Source organism: Monocercomonoides exilis, assembly GCF_001643675.1.
Source record: "Monocercomonoides exilis strain PA203 chromosome Unknown scaffold11-1913109, whole genome shotgun sequence".
NCBI classification, from domain to species: Eukaryota; Preaxostyla; order Oxymonadida; family Polymastigidae; genus Monocercomonoides; species Monocercomonoides exilis.
This window is the reverse complement of record NW_027150556.1, coordinates 577,054-596,294: the sequence shown is the minus strand read 5'-3', so window position 1 is coordinate 596,294 and position 19,241 is coordinate 577,054. Positions and strand designations below refer to the sequence as shown.

The 19,241-nt window shown below is 33.1% G+C and overlaps 3 protein-coding genes across 3 annotated transcripts; 1 reads left to right on the top strand and 2 right to left on the bottom strand.

The window, feature by feature from the left end:
• Positions 1–1,621: 1,621 nt before the first annotated feature.
• MONOS_12178 (putative tyrosine phosphatase) lies at positions 1,622–4,574 on the top strand (the record flags this gene model as incomplete). Its single annotated transcript, XM_067864777.1, has 6 exons — positions 1,622–1,685; positions 1,797–1,990; positions 2,065–2,139; positions 2,316–2,448; positions 2,521–2,651; positions 2,802–4,574. 6 exons carry the CDS (start codon positions 1,622–1,624, stop codon positions 4,572–4,574), a joined length of 2,370 nt encoding a protein of 789 aa, XP_067731549.1.
• Positions 4,575–5,518: 944 nt separating this feature from the next.
• MONOS_12179 (uncharacterized protein) lies at positions 5,519–8,715 on the bottom strand (the record flags this gene model as incomplete). The annotated part of the gene is made up of 1 exon (XM_067864778.1): positions 5,519–8,715. The coding sequence occupies one exon, from the start codon at positions 8,713–8,715 to the stop codon at positions 6,256–6,258; it is 2,460 nt and encodes an 819-aa protein (XP_067731548.1). The 3' UTR covers positions 5,519–6,255.
• A 1,150-nt stretch (positions 8,716–9,865) lies between these two features.
• On the bottom strand, positions 9,866–14,237 carry MONOS_12180 (putative Ubiquitin carboxyl-terminal hydrolase; the record flags this gene model as incomplete). The annotated part of the gene is made up of 4 exons (XM_067864780.1): positions 9,866–10,034; positions 10,229–10,478; positions 10,581–12,644; positions 12,776–14,237. The coding sequence occupies 4 exons, from the start codon at positions 14,235–14,237 to the stop codon at positions 9,866–9,868; spliced, it is 3,945 nt and encodes a 1,314-aa protein (XP_067731547.1).
• Positions 14,238–19,241: the final 5,004 nt, after the last annotated feature.

Sequence of the window (19,241 nt, the reverse complement as noted above, 5' to 3'; positions counted from 1 at the left end):
AAAAAGATGATGCGTTGATATAAAATTGATTGAAGAATTGGAAATAGTTAGAGTTGATTCGATATTTGAAGCTTCATAAAATTGAAGATGAATATTTTGAGAAAGTAATCCATTGAAAAGTATTATCAAGAACTAAAGTATTTGCATCAATTATTTAAAATGCGACAGTAGAAAAGCATTAAATAGCATTTAAATCATTGAAAACAGATTATCAATAAGAAAAGAAAACGAAATGGTGCATTACCTTTATAATCAAGTTTCCAAAACTTATGTTGATAAATGATGTTAAAAAATTAAAACGAGAGATCATAAATAGAAAAGGAACTTTGAAGATTTCACTTTTTCTATCGTTAACATTAAATTATGGTCATTTATTCGTTTTCACAAAGAATAAAAAAAAAACTCTCCATTTTTTGAATAACGTTCTTGTTGTTAGATTTATCAAAATTTGAATATTCAATCAAAAAATTTTTTTTGAAAATGTTCAATTAAATCAGTTTTAGAAAATTTTTTTCTTTAATTTCCTTTTTAATAATTACTAATTTTTAAAAATATATATATAAAATAGAAAGAAAGAAAGAAAGTGAGTCGGTGAGTGAATGAGGGTTAAAAAATGAATTTCTTATAGAGATTATTATATGAATTCAATATCAATTTTGCAAGTTAAGTTGAATTTTGTTCATTAATTCTCTTCTCTTTCAAACAAATTTTCATGTGGAGAGCAAAGCAAATGTCCAGTTTGTCATAATTGATAATGATTTCGAAGGCATGACTACAAGCGGAGCATTCCTCTCTGACAAACACAAAGCCTTCAGTCAAAATGTTTCAGGCCTCCTCGAGAAAGCGAACAAGAAATTCAAATAATTGAAAATTTAATAGTGCTTTAAAACTGTCCTTCTTTTTCAAATTGTCGAATAGCTCTCTTTCTGCCTCCTTTCGCTTTGTGTTTTCTCGTTTCTGTTACATGTTTCTTTTGTGAATGTTCGAAAGAGCTAAAAGTTGCACGGGAGCGCAAATCCGCTTGGCTTTCTTCATTTTCCAGTTCTCACATTTCCTCGAACTCAAAACCACTGACCACCTTCTTTCATCAAACCTTTGATTGCCGCTGGATTCTTTGTCACTTCCCCAAAAATCAAAATGTATTTCCGTCAAATGAATTGCAATTCTCCTTTTCTGACAAATGCATCTTTATCGGTCATGAGATTTATGCTTTTCCTTCTTCATTCCACAACTTGCATAAGCCGCAAAATGGAATTTCTTTGTTGGAATTCACTTTTGAAAAATCATCTTCATTGTTTTGTGTTTGTTTCGGATTTATGATAAAAATAAATTATTCATTCTATTCATCGTCGTTTAACATGTATGCTCGTCTATTTTTGCGTTTAAAATGTTTGATAGAAATGATTTTTGAAACACAGATTCATCAAAAGAAAAACAAGTGAATGAATAATGTTCTCAAAAGAAATACACTATCCATTTATTCTTAAAACGTAATTACTGAAAAAGTTAAGCACAATTAAAAATGACAAATGAAAGCACAACATAAAGAATCTGAATTAAGCTTCATTTATCTATATGTGGGATATTGATCAAACTCAAAGCTCTCAAAATAGGCCTTTTCATGGCTGGAGTTGTTGTACAAAATGAAAAAGTGGATGTCCACTCAAAAATAGGAAAAGCCCTTGGTATTTCTTTTCTCATTATGCTCTAGCAATAACATTTATAATTCTATCGTAAATGTCATGAACAATTCTCTTGTATATTGCTCCTTTCATACTGATTTTCTGGGGCTGTAGATTTTATTGATCCAACTTCTATTCACTCTTTCCACGATTTGCTTGATCATCTTCTTTCCAAACTTTCAAATCTTTGCTACAAAATTTCAACGGAATCGTTGCTTTCAACGAATGAAAATGAATGCAAAGAAGATTATATTTCACCAATACCAGCAAAGCTATTGGACAGTCTCTTTTACATTGATGCACAAACTGTTTGTCAGAAGAAAAATTGATTAATTCGGAAAAAAACATCACAATTTTCAAATTTTTGATTTAAATATTTAAGTTTTTTGACTTGCTTGATGGGAAATATCCTCAACTTGTTCCAATTGTAGTTGACTGCCGATGGGACTATGAATATGTTTGCTTAATTATTTATAAAACATTTGTTCTGGAATAAAAAATGAACATTTCGAAAGAATAAAGATAAAAAAAATTTTTTTTTTTTTTTTTTTTTTTGAAGCGTATAATTTTTGATTGTCTTATCACTCGTACTTATTTTGCATTTTCATATTTTTTTTTCGAAATAAATTTTAGAAACCGGGTCATTTTGTCCATGCAATAAATATTTCAACTGAAGAGGTGCTTCAAGAATTCTTTATGGCAGATCCATCGCATTTTGGAGAACACCTAGCAATAGTTTTTCATTGTGAGTTTTCTTCGCAGAGAGGTTGGAGGACTGGCATTGTTTCATAATTCAATCATTTTTTTTTTTTGATAATTCTGACAAATTATTGTTTAGCACCAGATTTGTATAAAAGGCTAAGATATTTGGATCGTCATGATCACATTTATCCAAAATTAGCTTATCCGCATCTTTTCATCCTTGAAGACGGATATTCAAACGCTTTTACGAATTTTAGAGAAGATAAAGTTTGCTGTTATTTTTTATTTCTATGGAATTTTTTTACTTGAACATTAAACTCTCAAAAAATAAAATAATTAAATTTGGGGGAAATAAAATAATAATAAAATAAATAACATTAAAAAAACAACTATTTTTTAACATTGACTTTTTAATAGAATGATTTTTTTTCTGAAAATGCGAGGTACGTCAGAATGGACGATCCTTTGTACCGTGAAGAAGGGAAAAGGAGAATGAAAGAACGAAAAATAACGAAAAGCATGCACGGCGGCATATGGGAGGCAACCATCGACCCGAGGAAGCACATCAAGAATTCAGCTTCTGAGAAAGGAGCCAAAGACTGTGAAGCTGACGAGAACAAGCCCCACTCTTCTGCTACGAATTCCTTCCAGCTGTCAAACACAAGCAGCGCATGCTCAGTGGCGCACGCAAACGACTCCAACACAGCTTTTCAAACGCCCTCTCTGCCTGAGCGCGCCATGCCTCCTGTTTGCTTCGGCTCCTGCACGGGCGATCTGCAGACGCCTCCTTGCGACAGAGAGGAGCTCTGGCCGTCCCTCATCGCCACACGCTCTGTGCTGTCTCCAGAGCAGAAGCCTGTTTCACTGCTGATGCGGTATCCCTCTACTGGCTCTCCAAATTTTGCAATTCATGGCTCGCCGTCTTCGCCAACTTCTTCACTGTCATCTCTTCCGTCTGCTTCTATTTCGTACTCGTCGTCTGGTTCAGCGCTTTCACCTTCGCTCGTATCTTCTATGCACAATCCTTCTGTGTCATCTCTTCGACAGCCTTCGTTCAACACAGCAGCGTGCCTTTCGCCGTCGTCAAGCACATCATCAGCGTTTGGGGCGTCTTCAAGCGTTCTGTCTCCGTCTCTGTCTTCGCTTCAGTCGCCACCTCCTACAAAAGATTCCTTTGCTTCCTTTTCTCCTCCTCCATTCTCTTCGATGCAATTTATTTCCTCTAATGTCTCTGAATTCGATAAATTGTCTGCTAAGCCTGAGTTCATGGAGAAGTCGGTACTACCATCCATTCAAGAGGTGCCGCTGGCTTCTGCATTGCGCTCATCTTCAATGGATCAGCAGCAAACACCTGGGAAGGTATCAACTTCCTCTTCTTCTTCTTATTCTACTTTATCTTCATCGTCATCGTCATCTTCTATGCTAATCCATTCAGAAGATAAAGTCAATGAGACATTTCATTCTCTTGCTGATCAAAGAGCTGAATTGGCATCAACACTTGCAACTATGCCTTCTTCTTCTTCCTCCTCCTCATCATCATCTTCTTCTTCTTCTATAACTTCTACGTATTTTCGCACACTTCCTTTGTTCGGAGATTTTTCTCCGAATGCATTTCATATTCTTTCTCCGCTTGATCTATCTTCAGAAGACGATATCTGCGTATCAGCTTCATCTGTTTCTTATACACCTCTGCAAAGCCACAGCATTGAACAGTCAAAAGCGAATGGAACTAACTTGTCAGCAGTGAAAGAACCTGCTTCCATTTCAACTTCTTCTCCGTCTTCTTCTTTATCTACTTTAACCTCTTTGTCCTCTTCTTTTTCTCAATCGAATGTTCTTTTGGAATCGCAAAAAGAGACTGAGCGCAAAAAGATGCATTCTTCATTGAACAAAGATGTTGCTGAGCATAAATCTGTAAATTCAGCTGATGTCATTCCGCTCACAGAACAAATGACCAGTCTATCATTACACAATAAACAATTATTTGACAAAATGAATCAAGAATCTGAGAAGGAGCATGATGCAGCAAGAGAATGTGGTGAATCTGCTTCTGTTTTGAATGCAATAGCGATTTCAGAACAGCAAGCAATTCTTCATCCATTTGAAAGCATGGAAGGCATATCAATCAAAGCAGATGCCCTATCAGCAGAAGATAAATGTGCATTAATGCAAAAAGAGATTGAGATTTAAGCTTCAACTCTGGTTCAAATTAAAATTATGTAAAAAAATAAAGTTATGCTAAACCTGTACAGTGTTACGAATCACCAGCAATTATTCATTTCAATTATCTTCATCGACTACATTTTCACAAAGGCGTTCTCTTTTTCTAAAACATTCCGTACTTCAGTAGCTTCTTATCTATGCTTTTCGCAGTGATAAAATGCAGCGTTCAATCTCTCCATATATTCTTTATACTTCATTTGACTTGTGCAAATAATAGAGGTACATTTTTTTGGGAAATATCTTATTTATTTTTATTATTCAAACATTGTGTTTATTTTTTAATTATTATCATTCGAATGAATTGTCGCTATCAAATCTTTTTTTAACTATTTGATCAACAATCTTAATTTTGCAAACACCTCGTGGAGTAGTTGCATTTCTTGAGTTACTCTTCCAACGCCTGACATGAATTTTCACTGTTGTCACTTTCTAATGAAAAATGTAATTTTATGAAGTTTTTTATTTAGTCTTGTCTAACTTTTATAATCAATGCGACTTATTTTTTTAGCTTTATCTTGTTCGTTTTATTGAATTTCCTAAAGTCTTTTTGGATTATTTGATTGCGACTTACCTTATTTTTCTATGCTTTTGTGAATTGAAAATATTTTTACCTTACAATTTTCTCTCCAGATTTATTTATCCTAAACCTCAAATGAGGATCCTTATTTTTCTCTGTTATGAAAAATTAGTTTTTAACAGCATCTATTTCGTTGGAGATAATTTGTATATTTATCGATTTCAACACTTTTTTTTTAGGTTTTTCTGTTTCTGTTTTAGAATTTGGTGATAAGCAACTTTTATTCCTCGTTGATATGTTTAATCTCCAATGGTTTGAATAATTGTATTTCACATAGCAAATCAAAACTAAAAAGTGTACTCTTATTTTGTTTTTAATTTTCATAAAATTATTTTTTTATTTTTTTATTTTTTTTTTTTTTTTGTTGCATCAACCAAAAATTAATGCAGAATAAAACCAGAGAAAGCTATTGATCCTATTTTTCATTTTTATTTGAAATTGTTTCAAAATACAATATGTTATTTTTGAAGAATGTCTAAAGAACAATAAATCATTTATGTATGATTAAATAGTTGAAGAGCATCAAAATAATTGAGAGTAACTGAAATTGTAGAAATAAACAATTAAAAAAAAAATGCATCACTTCATTTCATTTCTTTGTATAAAAGTCTTGATGTTGAAATGACAAAAGAAATACTTTTCATTGTGAAGCAAGCATTGCATGAGTTGCAAACTTTTGCCTCTTTGCTTCTCAATTGTGTTTCAATGTTCTTTTCGAATGTTAATGATGGAGTTACATGAATATGAAATTTCTGCTTGTTATCATCTTGTTGTTTTATCCTTTCATTCCACGAGCAACTGTAGAAAGAAAGGATTGTTAAACTCTATCAGTGAGAAATACATTTATTTTGAATTGTGTACATGCATTTTTATTCCAGTGAATTCCATTAGAAATATGTTATGTTCGATGTTTAGCAGTAAAAAAATTATTTATTTATTAACATTTCATGCAATTCGAGATATTTAGTTCAACGACAATGCTGTAAATTCAATTCTAATTATCACAAATGATTTTTTCCTTTCAGACAACCGATAAGTAAATAATTTTCCAAAAAAACATAACACTCATTCTCAACTTTTTTTCAACTCTTCTGCAGTTAATTCTCTGAATTGTATTTTCGGTGCAACTATCCCTCCTCTAGTTGATCTTGGTTCTTTCGACATTCCCCTGAATGCTCCGCTTTTAACCCCCTTTGACCCAAAAGAAACTGGCATGAACGAGTTGCTGCTAACTTTCTCTGAGTTGACTGTTAAAGCCTTTTGAGTTGATTGAGGAGTTTGCATCGTCAATGTCGGGGGTACAAACGGTTTAAATGTAAAGGACTGTAATTCTTTTGAATTCAACACTGGAAACTGGGCCTCGTTCGACGAACTTTTTGTTGCCATAGTTCTTTCTTCTTCGTGTGCTTTCTTTTCGCCTTCTAAAAAGAATGTACTTCCAAGTTTCTTCTCACAATCTAAACCATCAAATAATGTTGCTTTCTCTTTTAAAGATGAAGACTTTTCTACCATTAACTCCGGTTCATATTGTTTAAATATGCAGCTTCCATTCACACATTCATTCGTGCTGCCCTCAATTTTAATTTCTGTTTTCATTGATCCAACAAAACCACCATCTTTATGGAAATTCTGAATCGATGAAAGCTGATTTGTTTTTGAATTCATCGATGAAATCTCAGGTATTTTTGGTATTTCAAGAGCTGGCTGTAGTGTTTGATTTCTTGCCAACTCAATATGTCTTGCAATAGCCAACTTGAATTTTTCTGTTGACGAAACGATCGTATCATGTGATTTGTCATAAATTAATTGTAACTTTTTATCCTCAAATTCATGACTAGAAATATCATTAATTTTTTCTTTTCTATTTGAATCATCCATTTCTGTTTCCTTTTGAAAGTTTTGCTTTTTCAAGTCATCTTTCATCACTGTTCCTTCAAATTGCCTCAGCACCCACTTAGAAGGTAACGAAGGACAATTCATTCTGCAGCCTTCATCTGAGCACATCCACTTCTCTTCTTTCTTCTCTTTGTCTTTTTCCATCTTTCCAAAAAGCGCTGAATTTTTTTTTTCTTCAGAATTCAACACCATCAAAGCTTTTCTTTTCCCAAATAAACTACTCATCATATCTTTTGTGGATTCAGTCTCAATTTTCAACTGTGGCCTCATCTTTCTATCTTCTTCTCTTGTGGTGAACGCTTTCTTTTTTTCCTTGCTTTCCTTGGAGTTGATTTCTTCATCCAGCAATCGCTTCCACAAATCAACTCCATCGTTTGATCCAAAAACTCTTGCTTCTGTTGTCAATCTCTCAAAAATTGATGTTGGTAATTCAAGATGTTGCTCAACTTCATTCATAAATTCTGTTCTCTTTCTAAATTCCTCCTTTAACGTACTTCTTGTTTCGTAATTCTTGTCTTTTGTTAAATGTGTTGTTTTCATTGTATTATCTTTCCTATCTCTTTCGTAATCTTTTTCTTTAAAGCCAGAAATCTCTTCAAATTTCTTCGTATCAACCAATTCCTTTGTGCTTAAGCATAAATCAGGAAGTCTTGTCGGTTCTCCAGCTGCGCGTTTCATTGCTGAAACTACTATCCAGCAAGCATCAATGATCTTCTTTTCCTCCTCTTCCTCTTCCTCTTCCTTAGATTTTTTAAACTTCAAAAGTTCCAATGTAACATTAGCCATCCATCTCTTACTCTCACTTCTGTCCTGTTCCTCTCTTATAAAACATTTCTCGGATATCCTCAATTTATTTCTCCCTTCATTTCCTAGGCTGTTATTTCTGGTTGAATAAAAACTCTTGTAATCAGGCATCCACGAAAGAAATAGCCCAACAGTTGCAAAATCTTTCAACATTTCTTTAAACAAATTGCTCCTTGGATCAAACATTGAAGCAATACTAACGCAAATAATCATTTCAGAAGGCAAAGATTCAATTATTTGGAAAGTTGATTGCGGATTATCAAATTTATGAAAACTTGTACAAGCTGCATAAAGAATCCTGTATAGCTTTCCCATCCATTTGCTCAGCTCAGAAAATACCCATCTCAACACATCTCCAATAGCATCTTTGTATGTCAGTTGTTTTGCTTCATCAAACACGTATCCTTCATTCCATTCCTCCGTTTCTTCGACTTCATTTGCAGCATCGCAAAAATATGATGCATTTTCAACACCCATTTCGAGAATATGTAGCTCTTTCATTTGCTTCTCGATCAACAAATTTGTAAATTTATGAATTTTCGTATCAGAAGATGCCTTCTTTCCAAAATGTTTATCAAATCTCTCATCTTCCTTTGGATCCGTAGTTGCAGGAATAGCTTTAGTCATCGACTTCCACAATTCATATGTTTTGCTGATGTATCTCTTTTTATTTTTTTCTTGTTTCAAACTGCTATCAAGCTTCTCGTCAACTCCATGTAATTCTATTTCTGAATCTTTTTTGAACTCAATTGATTGTGCCATTAGCGTTCTGCATAGAAGAGCAATGGCACACCTTTTAACTTCAAATGCATAATTCCCCTTCAAAAGCATAAGAAGAATTGAAATTACTTTTTCACTCTGAAGAAGTTTGTAGAAATTTTGTGTAGATAGTATAAAGTTAGTACAGTTTTCAAGAAACATCTTTATCTGATCAATGATTATAGATCCTGTTCTTTCAAATTTTTCCTCTGACTGCACAAGGCACTTCTCAAAAAATAGATCCATATATGTTTTTAATGAATAAGTTGATGACCCATCACTGGATTCTTGACTTGTTTGTGATTCATCTATTTCATTTATATAAAAAGCATTTTCTGTATAATTAGAAGAAAGAAGAGTCAAGTTGGTTGTTATCATAGGCTCTGTATTTCTCTTATCCTCCGCATCATCTTCCGAGGTACATTTTGTTATCGTCTGGAAGAAATCGTCGCAATGATCGCTCGTTGTTTGCCTTATTTCTTTATCTCTTTCATCAAATTTATCCTCTTCACGTTTTCGCAAGTTAAGTTGAGACATGACTGTTAAAGCTGTTGATATAACTATAAAGAAAAAGTTAATCATTGTGCTCTTTTGCAATAATGAACAATCTTCACCAACTTTTTCTAAAACCCAGTTTAAGCAAGTTTCGATTGTTGCGGAAGATTTGTCACTGAGGAAAGACGGCAAAGAGGCGGAACATAACAATTCGGAGTTTCTATCCTTTCCTTTATCAGTTTTTTGATCACATTCGGTTGAAAAGTGCGTTGATTCAGAACAGATTGATGTTTGCATTTGCTGAGCTGCGGTGCATAAAAAGCTTTCGTCTGGCAATTGTTTTTCCAGGTATCCATTTTCAACGTTGCAAGATGCAATTACTGAACAACTCGCTGCAATAAAAAGCTCTGGAGATAAATTTACTAAAAATAAGTCTAATATTTCTGAAGTTAGACGTGGTGTGAATGTTTTTGAAGGAAAAAAATCAAATTTCCTTTCTAGAAATGGATATTCCTCGAAGAACGATTCCATATCGAGATGCTTCATTTGTTGAAAGATATCTCTAATTACTTCTTGATCTGTCTGCAAAATACATTCAGTTAATAGGCTTGCCAGTTTTTCAAAAAATGACTTGTCGATCATGACTGTTCTCACCTCTTTCTGACATTTTATTTCTTCATCAGCTCCATTATTGCCGTTAATAATCTTTTGATAATGCAAAAGAATTTCAAGAATTATGTCTGGTAAATGCGATACAGCAAGAAGAGAATGGATCCAAATTGGATGTTTGGAGCAGGTAGGCGAGGGTGAAATCACCAAACTCAATTCCGAAGTGCAATTTTGAGAAATTGCAACATTTGACAATGTTTGTGTTGGAGATTGTTTCAATTCTATGTCTGATACAAATTGGTGTAGATTAGGTGGTAAAAAGTCGGATAGAAGAGATAAAAGAACTGAGGAGGACCGATAATTTTGTTTTACGGCTGTAGAAATCATCTCAAATATTCCATTCAAAAATGCAATTGTAACAAACGTGGAGCGCATCTCACTTGAATCATAAGCTTTCGACAAACATTCCTCATTCTCACACATTTTCCCTCCAATCAATTCGCAATTTTGTTTTTCACATTCATCCACTGCTTTTGTAATAAGCATGTGAATCATATTAAGAAATGCATCTCTTTTAGCCTTTTCTGCATTGAAAAAAATGTGATAAAATGCACTGTTCATGTTTGACTGTTCCACAAAAAGCAATTCGCAGAAACAACACAGCAATGGAACAATAGAAGAAGTCTTCATAATTGAGCTTTGAATGTGCTCGCATTCTGCTTTGAAGCGATCTTCAGAAAAAGCAAATGTACCAATACAAATCAAATAACGCATCCAATGCGGTGAAACAGGAGCACAACAAGACGATAGTGTATCAATATTTGTTGACAAACCTTCCAAAGATGTTTGAGAAGACGTTTGTTGAATTGAATCTTCATACGATAAATCTGAATGCCGCGACTTCACTTGTTGAAGATATGCTAGTTCTTCCTCTTTTGCGCATATCCACTTGTAAAGTTCTGCAAAATCGTCTGATATTATTTCCTGAATAAATTGTTCATTTGGCATGTTCTCCTGAATTTCCTCTTCCATCTCATTAATGGAACGCTTCACTGTTGCGAAAGAGTTGATTCCACATGCGTCTCTCACCAGCTTAGGTATTACAGCCAATTGCAGAGGAGCAGGCAAACTTTGATTTGTTAGATGGAACAAAATTGGATAATGCTGCTGTTGTGGTTTCAAGTTTTTTAAAAGATTTAATGCATCTTCAGACGATTTGACTATTCTCAGGGGAAAAAGCAGAGATTCCAGTAGAGGAGATAAAAAAGTGTAAGTTTCATGTGATGGAAAGCTTCTATTAAATTGCTTCTGAATAAGTTCCGTCTCTCGCTGTTCCCACTCATTTATTGGATGCCTTCTCTGGTACATCAACAAAATCGCTCCAAAATCTCTTTTCTTTCCTTTGTTGGCTAAACGCTCAAAGCCAGAATCGTTTCCAGCATTGGAAGACTTGTCATCCGCTCGATCCTCCATATCATGTGCAGAATCTGAGATGTTTGTGCCACGAAGCTTTTTTTGTGCATGTGCTGTTGAGCCGAAGCACTCTTCCTTCAATGCTTCTTCTGCCACAACAGTAACTCGATGGTCGTTGAACTTGAACCAGCGAAAGGGTGCTTCTCGTTCCTTAGCAAATGAATAATAGTGTCCTTTGTTTATAGTCCCTTTGTGGCATATCACTCCAACCAAATCAAACACAGAATAAGATTCGTCTCTCGAAGAGCTCTTGGCTTTCTGCTTGTCTGATCCAATATTTTGTATCTCTTTGAGTAATGGTTTATTTTTTGTCTCAGTATTTGTATGATCTAAGTTGCAAGATGAAGAAGATGGCGAAGATGAGCTAGATTGTTCAGAGTTGTTCATTGTGCTATCAAAATCAATTTGTTGTTTTTCTTCAATTCCTTCATCATCATCATCTTCTTCTTCTTCTTCTTCTTTCGTGTAGTCGGAAATAGTCAGCCCGTATATCGGAAACTCAAAATGAGCATCCATTTTAACTGCTTTGATACCATCAGACTGAAATCGCTGCAGATAAAAGAAAAGAGTGTTTGGAACATCTGCCAAATAGCATCTTACAATCCCTTCTCCAACTCCATTCGGCTGTTTGCTCTCGTCCCCTTTCTCTTTAATAAAATTTCTTGAATTGGTCTTTTCTTCTTTTTCTCCTCCTCCTTCTTCTTCTTCTCTTTCTGTTGTGTTCTCTTTTTCTCTTTTAACCTCTCCTTCAGCCTTATCCATGCAAAGTCTCTTAGCTTGGTTCTTTTGGCAGATGGGGCAAAACAGCCTCTTTAGCTTTTGCCCTCTTCGCTCCTTTTCAAGTGCCTCTTGCAGTGATGTACTCTCCCCAATAGCAACATCCACAAAAAAGAATGGCTCAGAATGGCAAATCCGGTGAGAGTTGCAGCAGATCTGTTCTGTCACGCGGACTCCAAGAAACAATTCTTCAATAAAGTTCCTCGCCTCTTCGCATTCTACTTCGGCTTCTATTTCCAGCAACTCCAGAAGTCGAAGTCCGAATTCCCGCAGATCGTGCTGCTTTCGAATGTCAACTTGCTGATCTGCTTTATCGCGGTAAGCTAACACCAGCGGATCCAGAGAAACAGAAGAAGAGCAAATGCCCATTGAAGTTTGAGGTGTCTGTGTTGATGTACTTGATGCTGCCGTTTCCGTCTTTTTCTCCTTTTCAGTATGTGGTTCTGGTGTTTCTTCATCAGAAGTGTTGAACAGGAAGGGATATGCTTTCATCTCCAACTGAGCAAACACGATCTGCAAGGCGTCCATCACAGCTGATGCTGTCTCTAACTTTGTGGAAGAAAACTGCCGAATACGATTATGTTGCTTCTGAACAATATCTGCATAGAATCGTGAGTGGTGTGACTTTCCAGAAAATTGCTTGAAATCTAAAGATTACAGAAATATTTTATAAAGTTAGAGAAGGTTGGACAATAAAAAAATCAAAAAGAAAAAAAAAAAGAAGCAAAAAGCAAAGTCTAATATTCTTTTTTGAATTTTTCGATTATAATCTTCAAACCCTCTGGTTCCTTAATTTTCTCATCTAATTTTTGAATAGTTCCACAGCGCCTCCACGAAATAACAGTTCGCCTAAACTGAGGATGCATAAACAGCTGTACCACAAAGGCATTCATAAAGCACTGTGACGAAGGATTTGTAATGCCTGCATATGTAACAGGTGCAAGTTGCTTCAAAAAACTTGGTATTTGTTCTGTTAGCGTTTGTTGTTGTGTTGTGGTTTCTGTAGAACTCCTGTCTTGAAGCGAATAGCATTTCATACGCAAATCCCGAGATTGGTGCTGCATCTCATGAGAACTTCGAAATGTTGATGTAAATTTGAGTGAATGCTTGTCAATTTTCTCGGCTGTTTGTCTTACGAATGAATGGAGCTCGTTACAGTTTACCTTGCAATTTGTGCATAATTCCTTTAAAAGTTCTAAAAATGGCTTTCTTTCATTTTCATCGGTTTCTGGAATCGCAACCTCCAACAGCATCCTCATCATCCCTCCGTACAGCTTATTTTCGTTTCTGTTTTCTGTATTATTCTTCTCAGTAATTAATTTCATTTCTTTTTCCTCGAATTTCATTGCTTTGTGAATTTCCTCTTTGTCATCATCTCCTTCTTCTTCTTCTCTTGAAACATTAAATTTTCTATCAGTTTTCATATTCATTTTCATATTTGTCTGTTTTGAACATTTTCTTCTGTTTGGTCGTTGCATTTGTTTCTGTCTATTGACGCCTCCAATAATCTCCTTCACAGATTCCGCAATCTTTTCAATTTTTTCGCTTGAAATATTGCTTCCATCAGATAATGGATTCAGTGGATTCAGCGAATGCCTAAGTAAAGTTACTGCAATCAGCAATTTCTCTCCCCATTCGTATGTCAACTCCTCTGAGCCTCCTCTTTTGTCTTCAATATTCTGCTCAGTGTTAAATTCTTCTGAATCTTTTTGAAACTCGCTGCATTTTTCTTCTTCGGATTCCATGTTTCGTTTTCTCTTTTCACTGATATATCTCCATTCTCTCAGAAAAGATCGTAAATTAAGAGGAAACGGAACTTTACATTGAGCAAAATGAAAAAGTGAATGTGAAAGATTTCTAAATTTATCTTCTGCTTCTTCCATTTCATCTTCATCTAAATTTGAATTAGTGAGCTCAGCTTCAATCTTTGCGTAGTTAACGTTGTCTTCAATCTGAGAATTTTCGCTTTCTATTTGTGAATTTGCATTTTGATTTCTTTCGCTAAAAGCCATTTCAGATGTCTCTGATCGCTTTGAATGAGATTTTCCTGTGCTTTCACTGAGAAGAGTTTCATCTGCTGTCCATATCAATCTATCCAAATCAAATGCGGGTGGTAAACTTCTATTTTTGATCAACTGAATACGTAAAGAAGCATCCTGCACAATCAGCCCAAAGAACTCACATATGACACTCAAAATAAGAGACAGACGCGCTTCGTCAATGATAATAGGATAGCACATTGGTACTTTATCACAACATTGAATGGAGTTAGAACAATGATTGTTGCAACCGTTGCAAAAATTAGTTCGTTCTTGGTTCAAAATAACAGAATTAAGAAGAAAAATTGAGAGCTGAAGACATGATGTGTACTGTTCAATAAATAATTTTAGTAATGTGTTTTGTTGTGATCCTTTGTGAAAATGGCAAGAAAATATTGATCCAAATATCTCCAGAAGAGACACCACTATCTCTGTGAACAAAGGAAAATGCTGTATTGCTGAAACATCATGTTGTGAGCATTTGTAATCCCTTTTGTAATGTGCGTGTTGTTGTTCCAAGTTCAATGATTCCTCAGTCTTCGGCTCATTCGAAAGAGTCTCGTTGTTGATTTGGTTTATCGCTTTCCAGATGCTCATCACAAAATTTAATAAAAATGGATTAATTCTATTTAAAAAACTTGATTGCAATGGCTCGGAAGATTCTGAAAGACAAGAGCAAACCAAAATTATGAGGAAAAATAGAACAGATCCAAATGTTTCAGAAGAAGTCGGAGAAGAAGGAAAGGATGTTGCTGTTGATGATGATGATGATGATTGTGTATTTGATGCTTTTTGAGGAATAAATGCAGGAAGAATTTTTTGAGGAAATTTCTCAACTAATGCCGAAAGGAATAATAACAGTTCGCCTATGCAATTTCTTTGTTGAGAAGTTAGTGGCCTTATATTCCAATGTGAATTTAAAAAGAAAATGCAGTTTGATATTGTATTGAGCTTGTAAATGAAGAAAGGCTTATGATCTTCTACTTGTTTACTGTTGTTGCAACAAAAAGATCCTAAACATTTGTTGTGTTTATCTTTGTTTGTCTCTTCAAATGAATATGTATCCAAAAAATCATGCGATTGTGAAGTCCACGAAAATGAAGGATCCAAGTGCTCCTTTGGATTAACGAAGAGAGTGGACAGAATATGAGTGCACTTCATTGGATTGGTACAGATATTTGTGAATGCTTCTTCGTCCAATAAAAGAAGTTGGAGCAGCACCAAACATTGAACTCGTGGTACAGATGCAACTAAATATGAAGACAGTAAAAAAGTTGATGAATCCAATAAAGGAGTCAGAAAAAGATGGAAATCAGAATAATCTGAATATGAGCAAGTTTCGTCTCTCAAGATATTATTGTTGATTTCTATTTTTTCATCAAAGCAAATTTCAAGAGCATATTCTAGTGCTTTCACAAAAAGCATGCGTGGACTTATCGGAATATGTTCTGAAAAACTCAAATCACTCAATATTTCCTCTTTCTTTAAAATTCTCTTGAGCCATTTTATAGCCTCGTCTATTGAATGCAAATAACTTTCTGGAATTAACTTTGAAATTTTTGATTTGCGTTCAACATTTAATATAAGCTCAGAAGAGCCTTTAACAAATTCATTTTCATTCTTCAATAAATTTTCAATACTCATTCCATCTTCAGTTTTTTCCAATTAATAAACAAAATGAGTGTATCAAATTGTGTTGATGTTCGTGTGTTAGTAATTTTTAATTATGTACATTATTTATTTTTAAAAAAATCAATTTTGAATAGAAAGAAAAAGTTTCATACTATTAGTCATATAAGAATTTATGTCATCTGTTTCTTTCTTCTTGGACAGCATCCTTCTTTTTTCTTTGCTCCTTTTAAGCCACGAAATAAGGAAAACATAACGATCTCCAAATATAATTTTTTCCTTTTACGAAAAAAATTTTTTCATTCTAATCTTTAATTTTGATTGTTGTCATTTATCTACTATGTCTATATCAAATTTTGAATAATGTTTTTGTTTTCAAAAACTCTCACAATTGATGAATTGCACAATTTATGTGTTATTGTGAAATTTCAGAAAAATTTTGAAATTTGAATGTGAAATTACAAAATATGCAAATAATTTTGAAAAACTTTTTTATTTCACAATTCAACTTTCAGATAAATTCTTTCTTGGTTTTTAACAACAAAAATTAATTTTATTCTTTTAAATAAAACTTTCATTTCGAAAAGAAAATATTTTTATTTGCGATGAAAATGGCATGCATCGTTCCATTCAGTTATTAATTATTTATGTTTCATCAAGATGCTTTTTTTTTAAAGTTTGCAAAATGAAGTACAGATATCGCACAAAATACTGGACAAGATCGATTTCACAATAACTGCAAGAGGAATAATTCTGATAATTTTCCTCAAAATATATCTCATCAATACAAACTCATCTGGCATACAAAACTTTCAAAATGGCTTCATTTGTTCTCAAAGAAAATTATTTTTAAAATTTCGGAGAAACTCAAAATCCTGTTTCACCGAGAATTAAATAACATTTTTTTTCTGAGCACAAATGAAGCCATTTTGAAAGTTTTGTATGCCAGATGAGTTTGTATTGATGAGATATATTTTGAGGAAAATTGTCAGAATTATTCCTCTTGCAGTTATTGTGAAATCGATTCTGTCCAGTATTTTGTGCGATGTCCATTCTTTTATTCGATATCTGTATTTCCCAATTCATATAAATTGTTGATATATTTTTTATGTATTTCTTGTTTGTCATTATTAATCAAAACCAATGAATATCATTCTCGTGATTATTTTGACTTCGTTTTGTTTTTCTTCGAAGAAAAGTCTTTTATTTTTGAAATGGGACAAAATATTTGACTTCAGTCATTTTCATTGAAAAATTATGCACTTTTCATTGATTTTTTGTGATCAAAAAAAATTAGAAAAAAATGGGTTTATTTTTTGAAATACATGTGATGTCACAAAACATCTTTTTATTTCATCAATGATATTTGCTTGCAAATATGAAAATCAAATTGTTTTTGAAGTCTGGTTTAGTCAAAAAATGGTCTAAGTGAAGCAATTTTTTCATGCTTTGTGCAAAAAAAGCTTGAAAGTCCGTATTTTCCCCCATATGTTTTTTATGTGAGAAATAAACACATTTCAAGTCAGTTCAATATGTTAATAAAGTTTATTAAACTGATTATCTTGAAAACATAATTAGGTTGAGTTATTTGTCATGTCCACTTTTTTTAATCGGTCCCTAAATTATCTGGCTCTTCAGAGCACTTTTAGAAAAAAATGAAAAAACAGGAAATTTTAAATATGTTATTATATGCTATTCCTGTAAATATTTTTTTTTTTTTTTTTTTTTTTTTTTGATTTTCGTGAAAAGATCTGGTGTTTTTTGTTTTATTTTTAAGATCAAAGACTTGCTTATATTTTCACGAGCTTTTTGTTTTGATATTTTTAAGTGTTGTTATTGTTATTGAACATAACTTCTTTATAATTTTGGTTATTTTTCATTGTTTAACACTTTATTTTCTTTTTTCTTTTTCCATTTCACTAAATTTCGACAAATGGAAGATTTTGTTGTGATTTTTGAGTTGCTTTGTTTTTTAATATTCAAAAATAGTTGCAAAAAGGATTGAAATGATCATCACGAAAATTTTGAAATAAAACAATATGATTTAAAGCAATTGAAGTGAAAAAACGCAAAAACAAGTGTTTTAGTATTGTAATCACGATCATAAAAATATACAGATTTTATTCCTTTAGCATATCTTTATTTGTTGAAAATTTATACATTCACCCTTTTGATAAACGATAAGTCTTCATTCTTCAAATGAATTTTTCAATATGTCGAAATTGAGTGAAATTTAGTGAAATGGAAAAAGAAAAAAGAAAATAAAGTGTTAAACAATGAAAAATAACCAAAATTATAAAGAAGTTATGTTCAATAACAATAACAACACTTAAAAATATCAAAACAAAAAGCTCGTGAAAATATAAGCAAGTCTTTGATCTTAAAAATAAAACAAAAAACACCAGATCTTTTCACGAAAATCAAAAAAAAAAAAAAAAAAACAAAAAAATATTTACAGGAATAGCATATAATATAGATTGCGCACAAAATACCGGACATCGCACAAAATACCGGACAAAATATAAATTAATGGGTTGTTCTATTTTTTGGTTTTAATAGAACTGAAATATTTATTTGATAAAAAGATAAAATAAATAACATTGAATTCAAAATTTGACTCTTTCTTATATATCAAAAAATATATAATTTGTGTATATTTATCCCATTAGATCAAAAAAACTTACAAAAAATTGTCAATGGAGGAAGACACGTTTGAAAATGGAAGTTCATTGTTGCAAAAATCAAAGCTTTTGGAAAAACTGACTGAAAATATCGATTACGATACTGCAATAATTATATTCAATGAATTGGAATCTCTTAATCCAGAAAATGTACCTATCATGTTGAAATATTTACAAGAGCTACTCACTCGTTATTATCCGAAATACTCATCATCGAGAGGATTGCAGTTGTTTGTTAATTTCAAAAAATCAAGAATAGATGAATTAATAAAAATGGCAAACAAAGAGCTAAAAGAAAGAGGAAGGCCAAGTGCAATATCAAAAGAAAAGGAGGAGGAATTGGTAAAGCTTTGTATTGAAAAATATTACAAAGGATGTCCATTCACTATTTCCTCATTACAAACCTATATCAATTCAACTTACAATTTAAGCATTTCCTACTCTTTCGTTCGTAAGTTTCTGTTGAATTACAATGACAAAATAAAAAAAAGGCTTGCAAAGCCAATGGAAATAAAAAGAAAAGAAGTGAAGCAATCGTTTGGTCGAGAGTATGTTAATAAATTAGAAAAAATTTTAGAAAATGTGGAACCACAATTTGTTTTTTGCGTTGATGAAACTGGCATTCAAGAATACGTAGACGCAAAAAAAATGAAAGTCATTTGCCCAAAAGAAGTGGATGATAAGAATGTTTCATATACAGTTGTTAGAGATGGAAAACTTGTTTCTTTGATTGGGTGTATTCCTCTTATTGGTCCTTCAGTTGTTCCCATGCTAATAATTAAAACTGCTACTGTTCAATCTATTATATTTGGAGATTTGCTTGATGGAGTGGATGTAGTCATCAAAAACTCATCCAAGGGTTATTGTACTTCACAGATCTTTTTGGAGTGGCTTA